General features: G+C 40.5%; 1 protein-coding gene across 1 annotated transcript; it reads right to left on the minus strand.

The window, feature by feature from the left end:
* Positions 1 to 27,564, minus strand: frmpd1a (FERM and PDZ domain containing 1a). Its single transcript, XM_087801077.1, has 16 exons — positions 27,241 to 27,564; positions 20,202 to 20,315; positions 14,694 to 14,813; positions 14,427 to 14,584; positions 14,180 to 14,282; positions 14,056 to 14,101; positions 11,479 to 11,580; positions 10,384 to 10,479; positions 10,087 to 10,212; positions 9,263 to 9,382; positions 8,040 to 8,176; positions 7,762 to 7,975; positions 7,507 to 7,689; positions 7,293 to 7,437; positions 5,936 to 7,222; positions 1 to 5,259 (listed from the first exon to the last, which is right to left on the minus strand). Exons 3-16 carry the CDS (start codon positions 14,807 to 14,809, stop codon positions 2,168 to 2,170), a joined length of 5,925 nt encoding a protein of 1,974 aa, XP_087657203.1. The 5' UTR covers positions 14,810 to 14,813; positions 20,202 to 20,315; positions 27,241 to 27,564; the 3' UTR covers positions 1 to 2,167.
* Between the last annotated feature and the right edge of the window lie 113 nt (positions 27,565 to 27,677).

Here is a 27,677-nt window from a genome sequence, read left to right on the forward strand (position 1 = left end):
AAAAAAGGCATCAGGACACAGCCTTTAATGGTGGAATCGAGCATTTGCAAAAGCAGACGTCACCATTCAATCATACAAAGATCAAATCCCTGATCAAGAGAACAATGGAGGTTATGGTTTCGTAACATCATGCTCAGTGACGGTGCTAACAGCAATGCTTGTATAAGACATTTTAATGTAGCAAAAATAATATGCTTGCAAAATAACGTTATATTCCGTGAGAACCAGGGTTCATGGACGAGAAAACAAGGGTGTCGTAGCACAGATGCAGATATAGGTCAAGATGCGGTCACAAGTTTTACTCCCAGTGAACCTTTAGCTTATCATGTCCTTAGTGACCATGCAGAGCTAATGTGAAACAATGAGAAAGAAACCGTTCCAGGTATAAAAGATACTAAAAAACTGTTTTAATCTTCAGCAGGGCTGCCAAGTTTCAGAAAATGACAAGAGTGAAAAAGGTGTTTTTTAATGTATACGATCAATAAGACTGACTCTCCCCTCCAGGCCTCACTATGTTGTCATGAACCTGTTGTCTTTGACATCGTCCCATGACTGATGGTTAAAATATCATGATTAAATTATACATGAAAGATGAAATGAGATGTTTTGTGGGATAGTGGTCTGCATCATCTAGAAGAGATCTGCAGGAATCGTCGATTGTAACTTTACTTGTGATATTTAGTGCATACCATGAAGTCATCTTTGACAATGACATACTGTATATATGAAATATTATGTTTTCATTATCAATTTCTATCAAATTCTACATTCAAATGCTATTATGTCATTATTTTACTTCTTAAACTTTCCCTTTTTCCCTAAATTTGTTTAAAACAATCAATAGATATAGCACATAATAATAAATAATAGATGATTCAATGCTCTTAATGTGAAAGTCAGAAGTTTATTTCATAATTCTGAATCACTTTTTGTTTGGCAAATGACTGAAAATCAAGCGAGAACCCAAACTACAGATAGCTTGACAGTAGTCGGTGCTGTTGTCCTAAATGTTAAGATACGATGTGTGTAGTGACACTGTCATGAAAGATAGACCCGCCTTATGTTGCTTCCAATTGGTTGATATTGCGTAGCGCCTTCTGACAACGCAAAAAGGACCAATCATCTTTAAAAAATAAATCAACATGTAAATGTAAATATAAGAGTGAGGAATGTGTTGCTGCGGTGGGAGAATGGCATAAATTGTGTGACTGTCACTCAAACCGTGAAACCGGGCAGCCCTGGTTCAGCCAGTGGTGTTTGTGATGCTCTGTAAACTCACACGGACAAAGCCGCTTGACAACAGTTTTTGCCTGTTTGATCATTGGTTACTAGTCACGTTAGTATATCTGGAGTTAAAATGCACTTGGTGTAAGAGACAGCCTCGCACATGTCTGCGTTCGGTATGAGTCTTCATGTAGCTTAGAAACAAATTCATGCACCCGATACATCCAAGTGGAACATTCGATCCAACACTGAGAAAAATATTGTCTGCCTTTTTAAAATAAATAATACCATACATCTGTGAAAACGAACGATAAATAACACGACTGTGCAAGTCTCCACCCAAGCTTTTACTGCCCTATAAGACTTACATGTGCATACCTTAGCATTCCCGCTACTGGATATGAAGCACAAGAGAGAACTTTGTGCTCCATTTGTGTGTTTGGATTTTACCCTTTTGGAACTTTCCATTCTTTCCGAAATGACATTCAAAGGAGTTCTCTCCGACTTTTACATATCGTCTTTAGGGCTGAAGTCTTGTCGTCAGGGGAAAACATGCCAGCCCAGCATCAGTGATAATCATTCACTTCTTCTGCTGATCTATGTGTTATTGTGTATAAGCATCAGGGCCTCCATATTTAAGGGGCTCACGACTGGCTCTCGCTTCTTTCGTGGGCTTTACATTCTTTACAGGCATGGACACAAACTGCAGTCCGTAAAAACGAAAGAGAATACATTCAGGTACATCAGTCTCTCACTATTGGAATGAAAGCGGACCATTTTCGTAGCCACCGGCAACCTGCCTGACCATGTCGACGCTCCCTCAGTGATCACATGACTCGTGTGCTTTAAAGCCCGACTCACCTTTGACATCACTTCTCGTAAAGGCAGATAAAGAGCCAGTCACTGTCGCCCTGTAAGAAGTACTAGGGGGTGCGCAGTCCACTCAAAGTGCTGTTAAAGTGCGGAACAGTTGAGTGAGGCAGAAGACGGAGGCAGTGAGTGCAGTGCACTGTTTGGCCAGCAGCTTGGTGCTCAAGTCCTGGCAGCTGCGCTTGTTGCTTACGCGCTCGGCTGCTAAACAGAAATCCCTGAATGATCGGGTGACATCTGTCAGACCGGACACTGCTTCCACGTTCCTTCTGTCACACCTGTCACAACCGGAGAAACAAAGACATATTCCTGCCAAATCAACGAGGGTACGAAAACTGTCGGCGAGGGACTCCAGTATTTTCTCCGGGCTCTGATTAACGCCCACTATGTTCTGGCAACTAGACATCAGTTTCCGTGCCTCGGTTTGGAGCAACCGCTTGTTTTCTGTGAAGTGGACTGGACAGTTGTCCCTTGAGTGTCGAGCCCCATAACATCCCTCAGAGCGCTCACCTAGGTGACCCTCTAGAATGGAGAGAAGCTGATCAACATCTACTCTGAGCACTTTGAAGCCAGCCGGGAAGTCTGGGTAACGCTGTTGACCGAGCTGACCGATGGTCTCCTTCTGCGTCTGGAGTAAGAAACAGTCCGAGGCATCGGAGAGTGGAGATAGAAGTGGACTGAGTTCTGAGGTAGAGGAGGAGAAGACCAGGGCGCGTGGAAAAGAAGGAGAGTAGGGCGAGGAGGTGGCGAGCAACGATGGTGCCAGAGATGACGTCGTGAGAGGAAGCATGCCTCCTGATGCTTGGGTCACACCTCTGCTACGGCAGGAGAACTCATATACCGTAAGCTCCTCATCAAAGCTGGGCTCGCTGTTGAAACAGTTGGTGTAGACCGCCGGACAACCACAAGCATCCAATGGCATCTGCACGCCCTCAACCACAGACTCGCATCCAGACATCAGGGCAGAAGAGAAGGACTCCGACTTCAGAGGTGAAGGTGAAAGTGCCACGGCGTGGGCTTCAGAAGGGTCTTCACATATTGTCAACATGCTGCAATTTGAAGAAATGCTTTTTGGAGAATTTGTGTCCTGCTCTGTACGAAGACCCATCAATGGCCTATCACTGCTGGTCCGGCCACTCTTCAGAAACTGGCTTTGGAACAAAAGGCCCGGCCCATTCAGATTCTGCGTCGTCACAACGACTGGCAAGGGCACCGAGGGTGATTGATCAGGGGAATATTGAAGCTCTTCATATGGATTGACAGGCATCATCAATGGTTCTGGAGCGTCTACTATTGGCCCTGGAGTGCTTGCGTTCAGAACTGGGCTATAGATTGGGAAGCTACTCGTGATAGAGGTCGGTGGCTTTGTTACAGGACCAGGGATGTTTTTGTTGGGCTCGGTCTCAATTGTTTGTTGTGGTTTTGGTTCAGCCCGTACAGGAAACTTACTGACGTCTTCAAACACCTTCTCTGATTCTTGACTGAACCCTTCAACAGATGCTGCTTTAACAGCTAACTCTCCATCGATGTCAGAACCAGTCACTGTAGCTTCTGAATCATCGGACTCCACATTTTCACTTTCCAAATCTATTGTTTTTGTGACGTCATGAACGTCTGTGAGTTTGATTGTGACTTCCTTTTCAACCGGAACTTTAACCTCATCGGGAGTGTGTTCTTTGTCGGACTCCGACCCCACCTGGTTCACGGATTCTTGGGAGCGAGACAAATAAAGTGGCAAATTTATAATCTTCTCCCGGAGTGTGGAGGCAGACAAACGGCCCATGAATGTGGGAGAACATGGCTGAAGAAGAAGACGAGTTGGAGACTGTAATATGGGAGTAAAGGTATTGCATGACGAGTTACTTTTTAATCTGACATCTAAAGCTGGAGGAGCTGTCGCAGCCGCTAGCTTACTTGTAATGGAGTTTGTATAGTCAACCTTTAGATGCTCCGAATTTTTACTGACTGTGATCGTAGTACCAATGGCAGAAGCTAACTCTTGCCCATCAACAGCTTTACAAGACGAATCATCGTCATCAAAAACATTGTCTGAGTTGCTGCTGTCTGTGATTTCATCGCAAGCATTCAGCTCAAGATGGACGTCACATATTTCTTCACTAACGCTGTCCAAAAAGGTTTTGTTGGGCCAATTTTCTAAAGCAAATGGCTTCTGCTTGACACATTCCGTCACGGCGTTTGTGTCACTTTCACTTTTGTTTGCTGGGAAACTGGGATTTATTAAGCATTGCTGAGCTGGTGCAGGAGGTAAAGGTGACAAAGGGGGAGGCAGGGAGAAAGAGTGAGGCACTGAGTGGACTTCAAGTTTATGTTGCTTTGAGATTAGGTCTGGTGCAGTCACATCACCGACACCCATGGACTGTGAAGAAAGAGTTTTTGAGCCCATCTGCAATCCAGAACCAAGGACTAGTCTATGTGAGCCCTCCTGGAGAGTCTCATTACACTCTCTATTGTTTTCCCTGCATTCATAGTTCACAAATAAATCAGTAGTGAATATTCCATTTTCTGTTAACCTGGTCTTCACTTCTTCAGGGGTCACTATCTGGCCCTCCTCATTTCCATCGCCCGCACACTCAGCACTTTCCTTTCCATCAGGATCTACACGACAGCGAACCACAGTGATGGAAGGCGAGCCCGTGTCGAGGTGCTCTGCAACTGCTTTGGATTCTAAAGACTCAGGTTCCATTTCCATATCTTGCCTCCTGGTTCTGAAGGGTGCAAGAGGGTCTGATTTAGCAGCCAACCCGCAAGTGCCCGATTTAGAGGAGATCGGTTTTGACTCAAGTTGTGAGGGCTCCCCTTCGGAGTAAGTCAGTGAGGAAACAGTTGGACTTTGATTGTGCGTTTGATCCATAGCCTCAGAATCTGACGTCATCTGCAGATTGTTACCATAACTAGTTCTAAGGAGTGAACTCGAGACTGAGTCTGAATTGGGTTCTGGATATGAGACTGTTGAAGTGAAAGCTGTTTCCATGAAGGAACGTCGCTTACGGGATCTCTTTCTCAGCTGGAACAATATTTCTTCCGCTTCAGGTTCTGGTATTCCATCCTTCTTTGAACTGTATTTGTCTTCATCCACCACAGCGACACTGATGTCATTCAGACTTAATGTGCTCAAAAAGCCTTGTTTCATCTGTTCCGAAATATCTGCGAGGAAAAATAGGAAGACAAAAGGCAAATTTGAGTAACAATTCCGAACAATTACACTGATCAAAATATGAAGTAAAGAGTAAATAAAGCTTCGATTTAAGTTTCTCTTAATGTGATCTTGGACCTTATTTGTATCATCCATGTCTGTTCGTACAAAACTCTCTTTTCAATTAAATATTTACAGTAGAAAATTATCTCATGCCCCGCCCCCTTAGGTTTTCCAGAGATTAAATCTTGTTTACCATAACCACACCCACTCTGTTATGATTGGTCAAGCATCAAGGTTTGTCACTGTGCATCATCAATCCCAGAAGTCTCCATCTCCAAGGGACTCATTGTATAAACAAAGCGGGGCGTGATTACAGTTGGCTGTAGGAAGAGTGAAGCCATTATTACGTCATAATGCACCCGGCTCTCGTAACCTCTCGTTCGCCAAGATTTCAGACGGGGGAGAATTTAATGAGCAAAACATGGTCATTGTGAGGGACTTACTGCATCTTGGAGAGGAAGACTTTAACATTTGAAACATTCGAGTCAGGGAAGTTGGGTTTTTACTTTAGTTGCCCCTTAACATTTTCTACTTTGCAGACTGCAATGGAACAACAATGTAGCCATGAAAGGGCAGTATGGTTTCTGATGTGGTATTAAACACATGGGAAGTCTGGGAAATCACCTCTTGACAAGCTAGCCGACATCTCCTCTTCCACTGAGGTGAAACGATCGTTTGCATCGAAGAACTCCTCTTCCGAGCTGCTGTCTCCGAACCCAGGGGGCGGCTGGAGGATGGGAATCCCTTCCACGGCGATCGGGTTGTTCTTCGACTCTGCGTCCTGGTCATGATTAGGGAGGCTGCGTGCACTGTCGGGGGTGATGTTGGCGCACAGGTTGTAATAGCATCGAGCATCGCCTTGACTGAAGTTAAAGACAAACTCCGTGATTGAGGGGGATGAAGGTGATGGACACGACAGCTGTCCTTTAGAGCTCCCAGTCCTTGTGAACGATCCACTGTCACTTGCCCTTCTCAAAGCATCGTCCATCTCAACCTGCATCTTGTCCCTTCTTCTTTTGAGCTCTTCGTCATCATCGTCCTCCTCATCCTCACTTGCTTCGGGCGGGCTGGGCAAAAAATCGATAAGGCGTGACAGCTCGGCAAAACACAGATTGCTGTCATCAGAGCAGGAAAGACCTGAGCAGTTTTTAATGGTGGGAGAAGAGAAGGCTTTCGAGAGCTGGGGTTCAGCTCCGTCACCTAAGCGTCTGTGACCTTCATCTTCATAGATGTTATCTGCAAGGTGGAGAAGAGGATGTGAATGATCAGGCGGAGGACTGAGGAGGTGAGTCTGAGACGGAGTATGGGAATAAGGATAGAGCTGTATGAGCGGTTGCAGAGTTGACGTTTTTCGATGGATTGATGATGATGAGCATGAGATCAAGTCGTCTTCCTCCAGCGCATCCAGAGAGTCACTGGACTGACTGGTCAGAAAATGGGAGTCGGTATGACAAGAGTCAGAGTTTTCAGAAATAGAGGGTTGATCTTCCACCGACTGACTGTTGTTTACAACTTTTATTTTGCTTTCTTCGTCTTGTTGTGAGTTCAAACATTGTGAGTTGCTGTCAGTCGCCTCTCCTTGCATTCTTACTCTGTTCTCATTTCTATTTGTCTCATCTTTGTTCTGCGCCGCGTTATTTATACCTTGTTTCAACTTTCCATCTTTCAAAGTCTCCTTTTCTGTGTCAACATCCTTGTCTTCATTTTCTCTCGCCTCCACTCTTGTTTTTTTTGCCACCTCCTTGATTCTAGTTCCTCGTCTGTCTCTGTCCTTCCTCTGTCGTCTGTCCGGGTCTGAAGAAGACCTTGTGCGTGGACACGGACGGTTATCGTGAGACGCCGTGCTGATCAATGGGTCCATGTCCAGGTCTGAGGAGCTGCTCGAATCACTACCACGCCTAGAAACGTATCCTGGAGTTGAAGAAAATCAAAGATGTATCACAACATCCCTCGATGGAATGACTGTCGTGGATCCACGTACCTTCCTCCGCCGACACTTTGTGTTTCTTCGGCACATCTGGCCATGGAAAGATGTTCAGGTTCGGGTCAACAAAGACTCTGCAGTAACCTGCTATTAAACAGGACAGGTCTTTGGCAGCTGCTGATTCCAGTAATAATGTGATGGGCTAAAAATGGAGAAACCACGTTAACATGAAGGAAACAATAGTTTTGAGGATCTAAACTTCATCCCCCACCTTGATGTCCTGCAGGTAGATTTTGACCAAGCTGACCTTTTCAGTCTCAGGAAGCAGCTCAATTCGCGTGATGCTTGTGAACTCTGTGAGGTTGGACAGAATACTGAGCTTATGGTTGACCACTTGACTAACACCGTAGCGTGCCCCTACCAACAGGGTCACCATGGACTCCCTGTCCTGAAGCTGTACGATGGACAGGAAGAAAGAAGACATCAATATTGAAGTCATGATATCAACAGGTAAAGAATGTGTTACCATCATGGTGGCACTGAAATTCTTCCCCCCAAATGACTTGAGATCACTGAGTTCCTCCAGGTAGTTGATTCGCGCCTGATTGACGGACACACTTTTCTGTTTGGGATCTTGCTGGGACTTCTTCATGTGATAGCCGATGGCTTTTCTGAGGTCCTTCTCTCTCATGTTCCTCAACAAAGTGGGCGAAACAAAATTCTCTATGCCCCATGTCTTCCTACAAAAACCAAACAGAAGAGTTCGGATACATTATATAAGTTCACCATGTTTGTTGGCCTCACGTGATGATTTTCAGGTTCGTCTTCGGTGATTGTCCACAGCTTGAAAGCCTCTCCTGCACGTGCAGGGCTGCTAGTCGCAGGGCCGTGTTGCACCTCATTTCTACTGCAAATCGCTCCTGGAGCACATCGTTCACCCCCTAAAACAAACAAGTGTACCTGTTTATAAACACTCTCCTCTCCCCAAAACTTCCCTTTTGGGAGAATACAGCAGTTTTTATAGGGTAAGCGGGCTACGTTGAAACATCTTCCTGGTCTGATCCTGGTCCAAGATACAAACGGCTGTTTCCCAATCTGAGGTCCACGTCTCTTTTACGGGCTGAGCCTGACTATGCCAATCACATATATTATATATATATTGATATTTTTTCACCTTAGTATAGTGATATTGGACAGCACAGTATTGAGTAAAAATAATTCAAATATAAATACAGAATCTGTTTAATTTGATCATGGATCTCTTTGGATTATTTATATTCAATAAGTGTGTCTAAACCATTTCCCAAAAGGGACCAACAGAGGGATCAATAAAGTTTTATCTATCTATACTTCTAACCACTAGATGGCAGCAGTCGTTCTCCGTTGTCCGGTCCTCCACAGTTAAAGGAACAATAAAATCCCGACGTTGACTGAGGACGAGAGGATAGAATCCAGCCAACTCCAGATGATTTTAAAGCTGATGTTGGAAAATATTTTTGCTTTTACTTTTATGAATTGAACTTGAAAAAAAGTGGGGAACAATTACAAGATGTCACTTAAATTCATTGTACCCTAAAAATTATGCTAGTGTATCAGAATATATCGAATCAAATCTTGACAATGTAATTTATCGCGACAGTCCTAACAGTCACCAAATTTTGTTCTTAAATCTTTTCATTCAGTTTTTATGAATCTCTTGTTGTCCGTCCCAATGACCCGATGTCGTTCAGGGTCGTGATGGGATTCACAGAATCAAGTAGTAGTGCCTTGTGTTTTCGACTATCAGACAGAAAAGTCACTGCTTCAAACAATACGGTGAAGCGTCATGTCATCAATTATGAACCTCACACATGTCGGAAGGTTTCATTGCAATTGTCGCTCAAAGCCAAAGATGACACAGCCAAGAGTGACATAAAGAACAAGATGCGTCACGAAGCTTCATCGAACCATCACGACCCCTTTGAAGGTCGCTGGCCAGTAGTAGCGCCTGATCTTGTTTCACATCAACAGCCAAAATAAGTATTTACCTGCAGATAAAGGTACTCAAACGCTGTTGGATCTTCGTGTAACAAACTCTGCGGATTTATAGGAAGGAAACAAACACGAAACAGGCATTTGTAGTCGTGCGCCTCTTTCTTATGCACCACCTAAACACACAACAAGAAACACACACAGTTATATTTAGCATCTGCGGAAGTGTGTCTGGCTATAGCTGATACCACTTCTAGATATTGTGCTAATACATGAGCAAAGTATGACAATGAACAGAGATTTGTAATCATCGGGAATAAACTAAACCTTTTATTGGCTTAGATTCTGGCAAGAAGAGCATGTGTCTGCGTGCACGGCTGAGAAAACAATTAAAGTAAATAACTCTTGTGTGAGCGAAAAGATTGAATCGAACACTGACAAATGCTCCAACAGCTAAACCAGATAGTAAATACTATGGTAATACTACTTTTTTATTTGTTTCCTCTTTAAGATTCCCTTTCATTTTCTAGTTTGATTCCCCAGTTGGGTTAACACTTTGAACTTTTGGACGTTCTACGAGATATTGGACTCTTGTTGTTTACATGATTGTGTACTTTTGTTGCTTGTGTTTCTTGGACTCGTTCTATTAAATGGTATTTATGTTGTACTCCTCCTGTGCCTGCTTAAAGTGCGCTTGTGGAATAACAGGGTTATAAGAAGAAGCAGTTGGACGTAACATAATCATTATTATGACAAGATTTAAGACTGCAGAGGGAGCCCACGTGCTAAGTATCGCAACACTGTCCAGCGCTTGGATGATGAATGGCCTCCTGCCGTGATGTCTATAGTGCAAGAGAGGTGCTGCAGTGTTTGTGTGTACCTGCTGTATTCGCTCCTCCTCATGTAGCAGTAGTAGTTTGGAGAAACTGTTCTGCTGCTCCAGCACCAGAGAGAAATACTCTATATGGCTCAGGGAAAGCTTTTCCTTCAGTGTCATCACAATATCCTGACGCATAAAAAAAACACAGCATCTCAGGAGACGGTATCATGTAACAAGAGGACGAGCACTTGCAGAGGTTACTTTCACTCAACATCAAATGCTAAACATCGATTTCTTCTCTTGCAAATAAGCCAACAAATGTACATGTGAAGGGGAAACAGTACAAGTCAGTTTTACCTTTGCTGTGGTGCTGGGTTCAAATTTGAAGGCTTTGGTCTGCCCGTTCTCCAGGTAAACTTTTAAAACATTAGGCAAGAATAGCAGCGAGTTTCCCTGAAAACCAAGGCAGAAAGCAGTGTTTTAGCAAGATTTGTTGTGGATTAGTATCATTTGTTGTGCTCACTTAATGTCTAATCCAGAGTTTAAATAACAGTCATTAGGGAAGAATGAAAATAAAATACTGATCCGCATTTCCGATCTGACACTAATGGACACTTGGGGTTTTCCTCATTGAGCTATTTTTTTTTCCTTGCAACATTGTAACTCTTAATATAACCTTACGGTTCAATGTCATAAAAACGTGAAGTTTACATGAGTTAAATGTCAAATTAATTATGTTTTCATAACATGGCTTTAAGACTAGTGTTAAATGCAATATTTAAAACATTATTTATTTATTCTATTTATACTATATTGCACTAATTTTTACTTATTCATATTCATATTTATACTTTTTTATATACATTCAATCGAATATTCATTGCAAGTTTCACTGCGCTGTGATTCTGTGCAATGACAATAAAAGGAAGTCTAAGTCTAACATAATTGTTCCTAAATACATTCAATAAAAATATAAACATTGGAATTTTAGATCTTCCATTGGAATTGTATACATGGGGGCGGGGGGTAATTTTAACTAGTATTGGTTTAAAATGCAAAATGATGCAATATTTAAAAAACACATAGACAAAGTGTGAATGAAATTGGTGGAGTTATGCTTTGAATTTATATAAATAATCTTTAAATCCTGTTTTCATAAGAGATTGTAAATAATTTAAAATCGGAAATGTGTGTTTTTTTTATACATGTGGTGAATAATACATACACTAGACGTGTTTTTTTCAATGGTACAAGTGAATTATTTCTTAGTTAAATTGGTTATAAAGTACAACTTGACATGCAAACAGCGGTGCTTCAAATGTTCGATAAAAATCCTGAAGGTGTGAGTTTCACTTTGGCCTCCAGGGGGCCGCATAGATACAGGTGAAGGACCGCACATTGTACAGGTCAGTGCAACACAACACCGGATATGAAGCTTTGAAATCCTCTCACCTGATGTCCATTGACCTCCACCTCTTCAGCAAAGTGAACTTTGACTGGGTTGGATTTGAGTTTTGCCCTCTTCTCGGGGGTGATGAATGAAGACTTTGGCCCCTGGACACAAACATGGACTCTACCATGAAGCTAGTAGCAGTTTCTTTTGTCCTAATCACACCTTTCACTTATCGGCTGTAATGGTGTGAAAATATTATTGATAGTCTGCAAAACATTTTACTTTTTTCACATTACTTTATCAACATTTAAAAGCACGGTATCCTTTTTTATTTAAATAAATTACTTAAATAACCAAACGTATATATCTACTTATTTATTTTTTAATCTTTTAAATCATATTTTATTTGTATTATAAATTGAATATGGGTTATATTGCATAAAGTGTTTCTAAAATAAATTAGTTTGTTCCCTTTGCTGTTACAATTAAACTTCCAGATGTCAACAGCCATTACTCCTCCACAGCTAAAGGAATAATAACGTCAAGTAAGATCCCAGTGAGGACTGAGGACAAGAGGATACAGTCGACTCAAGCTGCTTTTAAAGCCGTTTAGACATATTTTGGCTTTCAGTTCTATTATTTCAACCCAAAGAGAATGAAACAGTGACATGATGTCAATATAATTCAGAATTCAGAAAGAAATTATTAAAAGAATCGTATCAGATCAGATTGTGAGATTAATGTTTTCCTGCAGCCCTGGTAGGCAGAAAACTCTAGATCACTGTATCATGACACAGTAAAATAAAAAATTATATTTAATTTCTGCTTTAATCTCAGAATTTGCATTGCATTAAAATTCGGATAAATGCTGGTATTGTTTTATATATTGATCATGTATCAATTTTTTCTACAGCACCGTATCAATTAATTAAATTTAGAAAAATAATAATTTATATATATGTACAAATTATTTTTTTTACAATTAACATGCAGATATTCAAACCGTTATTTTTCTGTTATTATTAAACTTCAGGGCCGCCAGATGGCAGAAGTCATAGTTTAGAGGACAAGAAGATACAGTTTACTTTAGCAGCTTTTTAAAGCTGATGTTTGGAAGGAAGTACATTCTATTGACTTGAGGAATTGACTCCATTATGTCACGTGTTTGGAGTAAATTTATATATTTTTCTAGCTTTGAGTCAATAGTTGAGGGAACAGATCTATTTTAAACTCATGAAATTAGACATAAATTAATTATTCAGAGCGAAACTACAAAAATGAATCAACATTTAATCAAATGTTGGATTAAAAACGTTATTCACACATTAATAAGTAAGTGTTTTTATGACTACATGAGTCCTACCTGTATTGTTAGTGAGGGCACTTTGAATGCACAATGTACTGTCGTGTTTCATGAGTAGAGATGCTGCAGCGGCTCGATGATCTGATCAGAGCAGGAACCTTCGCTGCACCTGTGCATTGATGAGCTCTGGCTCTGACTGAGGCTCATCAATGCTTGGATCACTTCTTAAAATGCAACAGCCCACAGACATTCGCAGCAGGATGAAGCCAGAACCGCATTCATCAGCAGAGTTGCTGAAGGAAATGACTTTGGAATCATTTATCAAGTGCACTAATGTGGGGTGTGGGGGGGTGAGGTGTTGATACACTCACTGGGTGTGTTGGTGATGTCAGGCGTGTCATGTGAAGATGTTATCGGTGATGTACTGGTGAGCGCCATCGTTGTTAGCAATGAATCTGGACATTGACAAGATGATTCATTTGAGTGAGGACATCGAACCTATAAACAACTGCAGGTTTATCCCGGTGTGTGTGTGTGTGTGTGTGTCTATACAGACCACACACCTACTACATTATCTACTGACTGAGGGTGTGAGTATCTATGCATTAAGGCTGCACGATATATCGATATCGCAATTTTGGCACATGTGATATGCATGTGCGATAATTTACAATATTTTATTGTATAAATGAAGCATTTCTTAAATGCGCACTTCGACCAATCAGTGTCGTGTTCTGTAAAGTTGTCAATTTGTACTTCTATGTCTCGTTGCTGTTTACGTCTCTGTCTGTCTGTGAGCAGCTTGCAAGGTTCGGTTGCCATGGCGACAAGTCGCGAAACTGAGCGTTATAAGTGATATTTTTCTCCAATCGTGTCGGCACCAAAGCTCGTAAATAAACAAAAGGGAAATATATATATATATATATATATATATACATATATATATAGTAAGTAAGTAAGTAATCTTTATTTGTATAGCGCTTTTATAGACCAGGGTCACAAAGCGCTTAAACAATCAAAACAATATTCAATAAAGTATATACTTTAAAGGGCAAGATAAAACTGATAACACAACAGGAGTTCCAGAAAATCAAGGAAAAGCCTGAACAAATAAGAAAGTCTTAAGATGTCAGTAGTCAGTAGACTCCATCAAGCGCAGAGAGAGAGGAAGATCGTTCCAAAGCTTAGGAGCAACAGTCTGGAAGGATTTCTCTCCTCTGGTCCTGAACCTCGCATTAATATCAATATCGCACTTCAAGACAGCAATATTGAATATCGCACATATTTCCAATATGGTGCAGCCCTACTATTGGTGCATAAATCAAAGACTCACCATCATAGTTCTGAGGACGGTCATGGTCAAGGTTTCCTGACACTCCCTGCAACAGAGCAACAGACCATTGACGACTTGTTTGTGTTTGTCAACGCATTGATATGTGGCCACGCGTGTGAAAGACCTGATGATTTCAGCAGCTTGCTCCGGGGTCAGGTCATCGACAGCAACGTTATTGATTTTCACAAGCCGGTCGCCAGGGACGAGTCGGCCATCTGCGGGACCACCTGGACACAGAACGCCCTTGTGCTGTCAAGCCTGAAGGTCTGGCTGTATGTCATCCGCCCAACAACGTGCTTCGTTTCTCATTTCAATGTATCGAACTTAGAAAAAGTCTGATTTAATACTCACAAAGACGAGCTGTAGATTACCTGGAGTGACGTCCAGCACGAGTATGGGCGTTTGGAGCGACAGGGTGAGTCCATGAGAGTCGAGAGTTGGATCCCGCTGGACCTGGACGTTGAATCGGAAGGGATAATTCCTCTGATCGGAACCGCCGCGCTCCCCCGTCTGCCTCTCCACCCTGTCCCTGCGGATCGATATCAATAACCGTGTTTGTGTCTGCGGCACATGTCGGCGATCAGACGCCGCTCTCGCTTCATGCGAGGACAACTTTGCATTGATTCAAAGACAATTACCGACTTAAAGAGTGGGACCTGCTGCCTAAGTCTCTGGACCGTCTTAGCCATCGGCCCACCACCTGCTCCACCCTGCTAGTCCTGCGGGACGGAGAGCGGCTGCGGTCCTGCTCCATTTACCTGCCGAGGACAACAAGTCATTATCGCCAGAAAATGTACAAAATAGTGCATTAAAATGATAGTTCACCCAAAATTCCTACTCTCCCTCATGTCGACCGAGGGTTGGGATTATTTTCAGAGGAATCTCTTTCAAAAATGTTTAAAACTGCACTTAAAAACTCCCATATTGCTCGACTGTAACTCTTGTATTGAAGCCTCAAAAAGAGGAATGGTTGCGGAAGAAATTAAACAAGTCTGTATGTTAAACTTGTTTTGTAGCAGACGTTTAAAGAACAACAAGCGATATATAAACCAGTACTACGGAAGTACTTCCAGTTTAGGCCACTGGAAGCGCTCACGATATTTACTGTGAGTACTTCCTCTCTGTATCGCTTTTGTTTTTAAACTTCTTCTACAAGTAAAGACTTGTAAAGACAATTTTTTTCTGTTTATTCTGTTCATACCTTCTCGCCTTGGCTACAATACATAAAGGACGTCACAGACGAGCAGTATGGAGGTATTTGGATGTTTTCTGAGCTCCAGTTGCTACATTCAAATGAACAAACATTTTTGTCTATAACTCTAAAAAGGAACAGATTACTCTGAAACTAAACCATTAGTTGACATGAGGGCAAAAAAGATGAGGGAAGGAGAACCAGACGTTGAAAATAAATGAATGACGATTGTTGACAAAACTGGATAAAGGCTGTTGTTGCTGCTTCTTATTTTTCTGGTATCTTCAAAAATTCAAAGTAGAATCACAGAATCTCTAAAGTTACGTCGTGAAAATCTTTGAAGTAACTGCTAAAAGAATTTACTGCACAAGTCAAGGGCGTTTAATTATTTTAATAATTTAATAAAACATGTAATCGAGTTTAATGATGTCAAAATTGCATGTATTGTCGCTTGCATATAATGTCTCGATATATTTATATTAGTCATCGACGTCGTACAAAATCCATAAGGTCAGCAGTGGATGCCGATTAGACAAAGAAGAGCAGATTTCATTTGGCACTCCAGGGTACGACACATGTGGCCAACTATGACATCACTTGTTGAGCTTCAGTTTGCCTAAAAGCACTCAAGCAGGAAATACGAGACGGTGGTTTGCATCATCGCCTCATTGACATCAACTAGTAGTAAATAGCAAAATCAATGATGATCTGCTGCTACACAAGTGTGCGTTTTATGCATAGGTAACTGTGTGAGTTTAATAAAAGAACAGCTCATGAAAAAACACATGGAAAAGTCATTGTTGTTATTTACACTCTTTAGTTGAAACAATATGCTGAGTCAGATCATTAGAGGCAAACGGAAGATTTCCCTCGACACAGTTTGCTCCGCAGTACTTCAGATAGTTTTGCTAAAGACGGAGTGTTGTCTTATTGATAGCAGTATTGATAGAACCGTGTCCCACGGGGTTCGGGTTAGATTGCTCGGTTGAGGATTTAAAACCTTCTCTGTGCCTCCAAAAAAATGAATTTAATTGTCAGTATGTTCCATATCAAAGAATTCTGCACAGTTGATGATTTTAGTATTTATAAAGTGTTAACTATAAGAAACAAATAAAGTTAACTGACGTTTTTTTGTTATTGTAGAAAGCATGATAGAGCTCACAGTTATGTATCAAAACTGAGACATACCTCAGCCAAGGAGTTCGGCCACAGCATGCAATAATATCAATGAAACAAGAATTGTAGCGGCTCAGGGCTATGAGGGCTACAAGTATGTAAGGTGACGTAACCAGTGCTGTTGGACACAAAACTAGACAATTCCCTGCCAGGAAATCTGGAGCTTTGCCCCCGTGACAACAAACTATGAAAACTTCAAAAGAGTCAAATCCCACCTTCATTATTTAGACTTGTATCTACATCTTAAAGTTTGATTTTATGTTTCTATGTGAACCTATGCCAGGAGCAGGAGATGTTTGAAAAACGTTGCAGATTTGCGACTTCTTTCAACTCATTCATTCTTTATGGGAAATTTATTGCAGTTTTTGCGAAATAGTTATAGTCTTAGAAAAATAATAGCAGTGCAAATCCAATCGAGTTTTGATCCAAGCACGTTTTGATGTATATTTTGTCACAAATGAAGGGAGGATGAATAAGAGTTTAAGGAATAGAATCAGAATGTGATACCCAATTGTTTTTATTTTCACACAATCTTTGTCAAATAACCAGTTTTGAATCACACTGAGAAAAAGGAAGGATTCATTTTACTAGGCCCATCGGTTTGTTGCCTCATTTTGAAGTAGATGAATGTTTGTGTGGATTTTACACGTCTTAATGTGAAATTCCAACGTATTGCTCATATCTATTAGTTTTCGTTTGGTTGTTCACATGATGTCTCGGTCTATGGTTAAGCAGGTTGAGTTGATCTTTGATGTCATCACGCCACAATTGTGTTTACAGAAGCGACTATGGCAACCGGTAACATGAGACCATATGGCTTACAGTAAAAAACACGGTGGGGATGACATCACGAGCAACATCCGTACACAGGTTCCCAAAGAGACGCAACAAATAAATATATCTAAATAGTCCAGAATGATCACAGTTCAATGAAATGCTCAACAGAGGAAGGATTCTAGTGAGACTCAATCTCTCCAAGGACATGATAGACCCCAGGATATAATCACAATAACATAATCCATGTGCAAGTTTGATTTTCCAATGTGCGGTCACATTCCAAAAAATCTGATACCTATTTGACTCAGAACCACATTTAAAAAAGACCTATATATGGTTCAATGCGACTTGTGTCGTATAAACTGTCGAAAGCAAATCAGATATGGGTCACATAAATCAGATTCAGGTCACTTGTACCTGTAGTGTGAAGATATTTTCTTGGTCAGAAATGTACAAAAAAAAAGAAAAAGACATCATGCTATTTATTTTGCGTCGATGCTCATTGCTAATGTAAAAAGCAGTCAGTAAATGGAACAGGAGAAGGCAGTAAAAAGAAATAAGGAATAAAGAGAAGGGTGTGAGAAAGAGGAGACTTCCAAAGAGCAGGACATGGAGATGAAAGTGTTGAGTGACACAGCCTGACACAACTATCTCCTCGGGGATCTAGATGACGTCATGAGCCCATTACCCTTCCATCTGTCTGTGAGCACCTCTTCCCCCTGTTTTTTTTTTCTTTTTTTATTTCATCCTATTGGCCTCTTATGTAGCTCAGTGCCATCCCACGCGCTTTCTGATAGCTCACAGGAAGTCTCTTCTCCAGTTACAAGTCCTAATGCTGAAGTGTACTTAGGCATGTTGAGTGGTTTACTAACAAAAAAAAATGCTTGATGTAAATAAACTGACATTTCAATGTTTACATGGACGAACAAATGCGGGACTCGGGGGAAGATACATTGGTCCCTTCATTGTAATCTTATTCCAATGTACATGGACACGACGTCAAAGTCAAGTCCTAGCACTGTTATATAGGAGGCCTATATCTGATCAATGTAAATCAGCCCAGAGCATCTGAGTGCACCAGACCTTATAGCATCGCATAGTGATCCTGTGTGCGGTTAACTTTACTTTAGCATGAATGCATTTTCACATCCCTTGCATATCCATCAGAACATTTGATTTGTATACTACTCTATTATGAGCAGGTCTGGAGCTAAGAACAGGAAGACCTCTACACCTCTTAGTAGGATGTAGGATGTATAAACAAATGATGAGGAGATATTTGTGGGGGGGGGGTTTATCACAGCACTCACGAATACGCGTGTATGCTACGTGATAATATAACGATAAAGAGGCAACAATAAGTAATATTGTGATACTGTAGGAACAAGAATTTATTTGTACAATTGTCAGAGTATGTGACTCTTTCGTTTGCAGAATTTACCACTTGACTCTTGACAAATCATAACTTCCTTAATTTGTTTTGAAACCGAAATATCTCCAAAGATCAGCTTTAAAAGCTGATGGAGTCACTGTATACTCTCGTCCTTAGTCACTGCCGGTACCTCGCAGAAGTTTATCGTTCCTTTAGTTGCGCAAGACGTAATAGTAAGTAAGTAAGTAAGTCATTTTTATTTATACAGCGCTTTTCCAGACCAGGGTCACTAGGCGCTTAAACAATCAAAACAATATTCAATAAAGTATATACTTTAAAGGTCAAGATAAGACTGAGAACACAGCAGGAGTCCCAGAAAATCAAGGGAGGAATAATATAGCAGGAATAACTGCTGAAGTTTTAATTGCAACAGAAAAATGAAAAAGCAATACATTATTTTATACATTTGAACTGTATAACATAAAAGAACCGTGAATTATTAAATAAAATCCAAATAAAATAAAACAATTATTTGTATTTTGTTTTAAACATAACAGTGCTTTGCTGTTGATTATACTGTAATTACAGTATTGAGAAAAGAGTATTGCGATATATCGCAGAGAGTCTCTTCCTTTGTAACCTTCACCCCGATAGAACACAAGGGTTAAATTTGGACAATTCGTCCTTTGCTTGCTGAGATTCATCATCTGTAGCAGGAATAAACGACCTCTAGTATAAGGGCCACGTTTGAAAATGAACAGGGGCCAGTGACATCATACCAAGATGTATCTCAATCAGAGGTTTAAGATCATCAACTTCAACACCAGCTTGAGAACTTCTTCAAGTCAAATAGTGATAAACTGCTTAAACGTGATGTTATTTTGTTCCTATGAAAATGTTTGTATAGGAGACTGTGGTATAGGAGACCCCTCCACCCCCCCACCCAGCCTACTCTTAAGTATTAAAACTATTTTCATATGAACAAGTAATGTTATGCATCTCTACATCTCTAACTCTGTTAGTCATGTACCGTCGATGCCTTTTTTTTCCATTCCATTACACTTATGAAACTCATGTATGCCTGTATTCTCTGTTTACCGTCAACATATCGTTCATCTTCATCACCTTTGACCAATGCTTACTTTGGAAGCAGCACCACGATTGATACCGGGTCACCGTGGGTCACGGGTTAGTGTCTGTATCTGGACGTTTAGTCGAGGACGATCAATCCTGTTGTGGTGCCGTTAAAGAGCGCTGTTGATAATGGGCCGTGATTATTCCAGTGCTGGTTCCAAGACAGACATTTCAACCTCGGGACCCTGAACCCTTTGAGAACGTCCAGGTTTAAGAATAAAATGTGTTCCCATCTAATACCAGTGTTTGTGTAATGCTCCTAATGCTCACACAGACAGACAGAGAAGGAAAATGGGATTACTTTGTGTGTGTAGGTGTGTGTGCGTCAGTCCGACTGAGCCAGATTAGACTGAGCACCACCTTAATCTTGCTGCTCTGTTTTGGGAAATCTCCTGCATGAGCTGTCTCACACAGTCGACCATTGGTTCACCTAGTTTTTTCGGTCTCTGACCACGAACCCCCCGGACGAGTCTGGCGTCCTCCGGTCGTACGAACCTGCTGTCGGCCCGGCGTGTCAGGGCTCCATGGTGGCGCTGGTTACAGCCTCGCCCTGCTTCCTCCTCTTCCATCGCTCAGCCCAGACAGACCAGGTCGCCGCGTCTTCATGTCCTGGCGAAAAAAACAACAAGAGTACATTTTGGATTTTATCTTGTCAGGATGTCAGAGCGAGATAGAACAACGTGATCGCTGCCCTCCACTTTTAACGGGCGAAGATGTAACACAACAGCAGAGGGGGATAGATCGAGGATGGGAAAAGTCAAGGCAGAGTTCCAGAAATGTAGGAAAATGTGTCCTCGGCTAGTACTGTTTGCGGCGTCCCACTTGCCCCAGCTACGCTCTAAACAGCATCCATTATTAATGAGGCCTCACAAAGCCCTGAGAAAGAAGCTGGCAACTTCTTGAAACCCCTCCTTCCTCCATCACTATAATTACATACTTTTTTGACAATTCCTTTTCGTTCCCCTAGTTTGCCTTTTCTGCAACGCTCTGCAATTGTTCCTTTTATATTTAACCAGCCAATGCCGGCGTGAGCCGAGGGCTTCATTTCAAAATTAAAACTGCACAACCTTCTTTGTCTCACAGCAAAGCTCTCCTTGCTCTCTTTCCCAGCTGCTCTTCGACTGTTTTTGTCTCTGCGTTGAACACTTCCTGTTGTACAAACAAATGGGAGGCCGGTGTCTCTGTGATCGTCTCGACAACATGCTCAGTTTCATGAATCTATGTATGTTTTTACAATGTGGGAGTAGTGGAGTTTGTATGTTAGGCAAAGTGCTGCAAACATGAATAATGTATCCAGATAATGCAGCCGCTTCTCTCTACCAACAACTTACAGGCGGGACCGACGAGCAGGATGACAGAGGAAAGGAAGAGCAACTATGAACGATGAGGCTGCAAAAAAAAAATGCTCATGATCAGTTCAGATATGTGGGAGAGTTAAAGACATTTATTAAGGATTTTAATATTCGACTGTTCTGGAGAATTTAAAAACCAGAAGATTGTTTCAAATAAAAATGTGTTAAAGGAAATAATTGAATGAAATGGCAAATATATATTTGTTTTGAAAGCATAAAATACATCATCATCAGTGTAGGGCGTATAGCTTGAAGTAAAACGAAAAGAAAAAAGATTTTTGCAACAGTATAAAGCAACACAAAAACAGGTGATACTTAATCATACAACTTGACACCATTCCGGATTAACTAAAGAGAAAAAAATATGCACATTTGTTTACTTCCTATTAGTGCCCGATCGGTGTTACAATGAAAAAATGACAATATTTTTTATCGTAATTCTTTATTTACTCACGAGAAAAGCCTTAAAAAAACACTGCAATTGTTAACTCGAAGAAATAATTTATAGAGCTTTTAGCAACAAGGTTTTGACTTTGTTCCCAACTTTTAATTCTTCTCGAATGATTAGTTTATTTTTAACAATATTTTCTTCACGTAGAAGAACCTTCTAGATTTTACTTTAACGATGCTCCTGACTAGGTTACTTTGCACGGAGACAATTTAAGGTAAGGTAAAAACTTTATTGATCCCTCAGGAGGTCTCCTTCGGGAAATTGTTTCGCTTGTGACCCTGGTCTGGAAAAGCGCTATACAAATAAAAATGACTTACTTACTTACTTACTAATTGTAGCGTCCGCCTGACCACTAATACTATTCCAACACTAGGTGGAGCCAGAAACACTATTCTTACAAACTACAGATAGAGTCTTTAATCCACGAGGTCAGCATGGATTGAACTTCTTGTTTTCAAAAGTGCTTGATTAAACTGAGAATGTGAGGTTTATTTCTAAATGTTTAATCGCTGGTTAACATGGATATTAAAGAAGAGAAGAACAAAAAGGAAAGCATTATATTATCTACGCAACAGCACTTTTCACTATATGTTTAACAGCAAAAGGTGTTTTCACTACAACCAGCGTGGTATCTAGCATATTCACACCATCAAGAACTTTCACATAGTAAAGAATCACACATAGCACCTCAAGTCACGGTAGATGAGTCATTCAACTAGTTTTAAGTTGAGTTATTTAAGTACAAAAATATTAAGGTACACAAAACTACCCAGAGCTGTTTTAATCTTTCTTTTAAAGCCAAAACCAGTCCAAACATAAGCTTTAAAAACTGCTGGATTCTGGTGTATCCTTTCTTTTTCACTCATCGCTACCATTTTGCAAGTTTTGTTGTTACTTTGGCACGGAGAAAATGATGAATGTCAACAACTAGTGGCCGGAGGTTTAATTGCGGCACACAAATGAATAAACGCAGTGAATAATTGAGTCTTGATTGTAAAATAATCAAACATACACTATTTAAATATGTAAACAATATAATAACTTGAAAATAAAATGTTAATTCAAAGGTTAAAAAAAACATTTTTAAGTAAGTTATAAAATATTGTGATATATCTAATGATCATTATATCATATTTATTTTTGACTGCATGGGAACTGTCTGGATGGTGAGGAGGAGAGTAAACTTGGTGAGAGAGTTTTGGGATTCAAAGGAAAGAGAAATGTTACCAAGCCTGAAGCGAATTGTATCATAGACTGGAAAACATTGGAAAACAGAAAGATGTTCTATTCTTAGCAGCAGGTAGGGCAGCACAATACATCGCAAAAAATATCAATATCACCATATTGGCACATGCAATATCCATATCAAAAACATGTACGATAAATTATAATTTTTCATTTATCATTTAATCAGTCAAATCAAGCATTTCTTAAATCCTTACTTAGACCAATCAGTGTCACGTTCTGTAAAGTTGTTAATTTGTACTTCTATGTCTCGTTGTTGTCTATGTCTCTGTCTGTCTGTGAGCTGAACAGTAACTGAAGAGATTTCAAGTTGATGAAAAAGGTTGAGGTTGAGAGGAGAGCAACCATCGGTGGAAGGTTTGTCTGAGGAAGAGAGGTGGTCGACATTTTAAGTTGATTTAAAGTTTGAAAAACAAGGTTCTCTCGTTTTGGGTTTTGTACTTAAAGAAACATCTCAAAATAGACATGTCAAGTAAATAAGTCGTTTTTGTGTGTCAATAATATAGTTATGACAAGTCTGCGTTAATCAAATATATCCCTCGAATGTATGTATGAATGTTATTCAGATAAATCCAGAATTTGGGGACAAGCGAACAGACCAACTACAGGCATGTTTAACAGAAAGCAAATGTTGGGGAAATTCCTGAAACATTGTTTTTCTATGGCATTTTTTAATCGTTAGAATAGAAAACTTTTGAAAAATATATTTCTTGTTCGGTCATGGATTGACCACACAGAATGAAATACTGGTCACAGCTAAGAATTATAAACATATGGTATATTTAAAGATATTGTTGACTGTGCTGTAGAGAGTTTTCAAAATTGCTGTTATCATTTATCTTTCTGAACCGTTGGAAGTGAGAAAGCACTTCAGCTAATAGCAGTGGTCACGCTAATGGTTTGAAACAACATACGATTTTTTCGCCATCATAACCTACTATAAAAATCAGATTTCATCGAATCATCTGTATTTATTTTAAAGATTATCTTGTTCTCATATGAGATTTAGTGTATTTATAATCGACTGGACCGCATACAACACAAAGTGTTCAGTGTTGATGCACGATTCCATCCAGCTGCACCTCGACTCCAGGGTGATGCTAATGTCATTGATTAGATCCTTCCACCCACTGTGGTAAAGCTTCTGTTGTGTTCCCAGACATTAAAAAAAGGGTTTCATTTCGACCACTTTTACAACTTGTTTACTCTACCATTGTACCGACAATTTCAACAATTATTCATCAAAGAAAGGGTTTATCACTTCTTATGATGCTAAAAGTGTAAAAACTAGCTCAATAACAGAAGGAGGTACAAGATCAAATCCTAAAATAGTTGCATGCTCAGATCTATGTCAAATAAATAAACTAATTTGCAATTCGTCCATCGAAATCTACCAGACCATCGCAATGGTAGTGTGTAGTGTAGACCAGGGGTTCCCAACCAGCGGGCCACGGCTCGGTACCGGTCCGTGGGTCATTAGGTACCGGGCCGCAGAGAAAGGATAAAGAAATTTGCATTATATCTGCTTTTTTAAATGATCCGAGTCGCAATATTCTATTTTGAAAAGTTACCGGATTCTCTTCTCGCATCTTGGTCACGTGATGTGTTAGCGGAGTTATCGGTATTTTACCTGTATCATTTTATTTTGAAGGTATGTCTACACGTTACCATAGCGACCAGAGAACATGCGGAAGAGCCTGATAAAGACAACAGAATGGATGTTACTTTATTTTGCCGTGATACGAGTACGCTGTGAATGAAGTTGTACAAGAGTTCACAGTGGGTTCAGGTGTATTGTTATTGAACATACAATAAACAGTTTTACGCTGGTCATATCATTTTTATATTTGCATTTTTTTCAGCCTACTATTTTGGTCCGGACACTTGCTACGTGGTGACGTCACACGTTGCAAACACCAACGTCTTTGATTAGTAAAAATAACTTCAATTGCGCGATTGAAGGAAACTTTCTACGACATATTTCACATTTATATTGAATGTTTTATATGTTTTTTTTACTCACAAAAAAGCTTTTGAAGAGACGTTACAGTTTGTGACGTGTGTTCTCATCATGTAGGAAGTGCTCGGACTGTATGGTTCTCCTTCCTTACACTTAGACATTTAATAATTAAAGTACATCTACAATTAAGGACGCTGTCCCGGGAAGGTTCAGCTGATTGGACCAGCTGTCTCTACTACTAGTAAAAAATGAACCAATGAGGCGCTTTCTTTTGTCATAAGGTCTGCCAATTGAATTGGACCACTAAGAAAATGTCCTCGTATCGTCCCGATATTAATTGAAACAAACAATTTTGGACTTTAAACGTGGGATGATGGCATCGAGTCCTCAGAGTAACAACCAAAAAATGTACATTTGTGTTTTGAAATATTGGCTCATGCGTTTATTGAAGGTACATTTCTCAATACATCTATAAATATACATATGACTTGAATTTTTGTAATTGGATACTTTTTTACTTTTAGACATAGTTTTCTGATAAAAGAAAAGGGCGAGTACTCCTGGTATAGCATATTTGTTTGGAAATGGGTTTACTCCGGGTACTCCGGTTTCCTCCCACAGTCCAAAAACATACAGAGGTTGATTGAAAACTTGGGGGGAATTGTCAGTAGGTATGAGTGTGTGTGTGAATGGTTGTGTGTATTTTTGTGCCCTGCGACAGACTGGCATCCTGTCCAGGGTGTCCTCTGCCTCTCGCCCGATGAAACTGGGTTAGGCTCGAGTCTTAGAGTCGAATCAAAAGCAGAAGAACGAAGGATTCTGGGTCTTATTCAGGAGTAGAGATAGCTATACTCAGTGTGGTAATGAAACCGGTTCTTTCATTAAAAAGGAAATACTAGAAAGACCTAAAAGAAATGCATGTTTGTAGTGATTAAGTGGAGACTGCAGCAGTCTCATACAATTTAGCCCCAAAATTATACTGATAGAACGCAACTCAAAGTGTGTGATAAAAGCCAAAACGTAGCCCCAAAAACAACCCTGACAGAACTCAAAGTGTAGTACTATGGAAACATTATTTTATAATATTAGTACCTTTTTTTTCAAAAACACGTTTATTCTTTAAGCACAGTTTCCTATACAATATCCATCCCTATAGGGTTGGCCAGGTCAGGTATGTGCTACCTCTTAAGTTGGGTGGAAAAGTAGACTCTTAGAACAATATAGATTAAAAAAACTGTTATAATAATTGAAATTATGTTTAATAAAAAATGCATTACAAGTACGGCACCATTATTACACAATATATGACCTTGTTTAGCCTTTTTTATATGAGGATTGTCTTTTCTTTTTCGGGGGAAAATGGAGTGCAAAAGTGTAAACTCTGAGTCAGCAATTCAGATGGAAAGGCTCTAAAGGGCTTTTTCTGCAAAAGTGCTAACAAAGTTTTTTTTTTTTTTTACTGCTGTCAAAAATCAGAGCGGCGTTATCTGAGACACATTTTGGAAAATCGATTTTTTAATTCTTGCAATCTTAGGATAATAAAACAGCAATACGTGTGCAGCATGTTATTCATAAATAAAGGTGAATTCAAGCATGTTCTGTGTTAATTGTTTTTAAAAAAAAGAGACAAACTCCGTAAACTTGTGACGGTCGACAGGCACACCCAAGTTTTCATCTGCTATTAAACTTGACAAATAAAAAGCATGAAAAATGTAGCCATGCCTAAAAATAACATCATACATTAGTAAAGTCTTGAAGGTTCCTCTGAGCTCCACCGGCTTCATAATCTTCTCCTGTTTCTATTCTTGTGCTTTTGTCAAGTCTGTGGTTGTGATGTCGCACACACGTGCACACACACACACACACACACACACACACATACACACTCTGCTCGTCACACAACACACTCATGGCATGTCACCCGGGGTCAGAGACAGTGGTTGCATGATGCAGCAAATATGAAGAAAGCATGTTAAAACACAATGACATGTGTGTGTGTGGTGTGTGTGTGTGTGTGTGTGTGTGTGTGTGTGTGTGTGTGTGTGTGTGTGTGTGTGTGTGTGTGTGTGTGTGTGTGTGTGTGTGTGTGTGTGTGTGTGTGTGTGTGTGTGTGTGTGTGTGTGTGTGTGTGTGTGTGTGTGTGTGTCTAAGTTTTAGTTCACGCATTAGTGAACAGTCTTCAGACTCCTCGACACACTCTTCATAAATCCTTCAACATTTCAATGCCTTCAATTTGCTGTGTCTCGGTTTGCTCAAGGGAGAGACGTGGAGGAATTGAACCATCACCTCAGTCAGTGTTTTGAAACACGCACTATCTTCCATTTAGTCAATAATAATAATAATAACCTGTAAATAAACCAACATTTTTTCCACTTGTTATTAAAGAAAAATGACATCAATGAAGCACTAATTTAACAGAGAAGCTCCTGGACATCATGGCGAACACAGAAGGAGTCAATAATGATGAGGAATAATAACATAATAATAATAATAATGTGGAATCTGGAGCGACGGGACTCACTTCACCTTCTCTCCTCTTTAATCCGCTCACGAGCCCAGGGCGGGACGTCCAGACTGTCCGGTGAGTGGCTCGGTTTCCAAACACGGTGAGTGGAGGAGGAAAAGAAAGAAAGAAAGAAGGAAAGTAAAAAACAAGAAATGTGCGGATGAAAAAAAAAAAGGTAAAAGAAGCGACAGAGAAGCGGGAGCTGTCACTCATCCATCACAGAGCGGCGCGTGAACGCTTCCTCGAGCCAGACTGGAGCAGGTGCGAGCCTCGGGGCGCGCGCACTGCTTTACTAACAGTCTTGGCCCCTCCCCCCTCCACGCGAACGCACGCGCACGCGGACTAAAAATAAACAAAGAATCGGGTCACTGTCGCCCCCACATGGTCGCGTGTGGTCATTGCAACAACATGGAATAAAACGTTGGTTTCATTTATTTTCAATTTGACACCGAACATG

Source organism: Callionymus lyra, chromosome 1 (genome assembly GCF_982586985.1).
Source record: "Callionymus lyra chromosome 1, fCalLyr1.hap1.1, whole genome shotgun sequence".
NCBI classification, from domain to species: domain Eukaryota; kingdom Metazoa; phylum Chordata; class Actinopteri; order Syngnathiformes; family Callionymidae; genus Callionymus; species Callionymus lyra.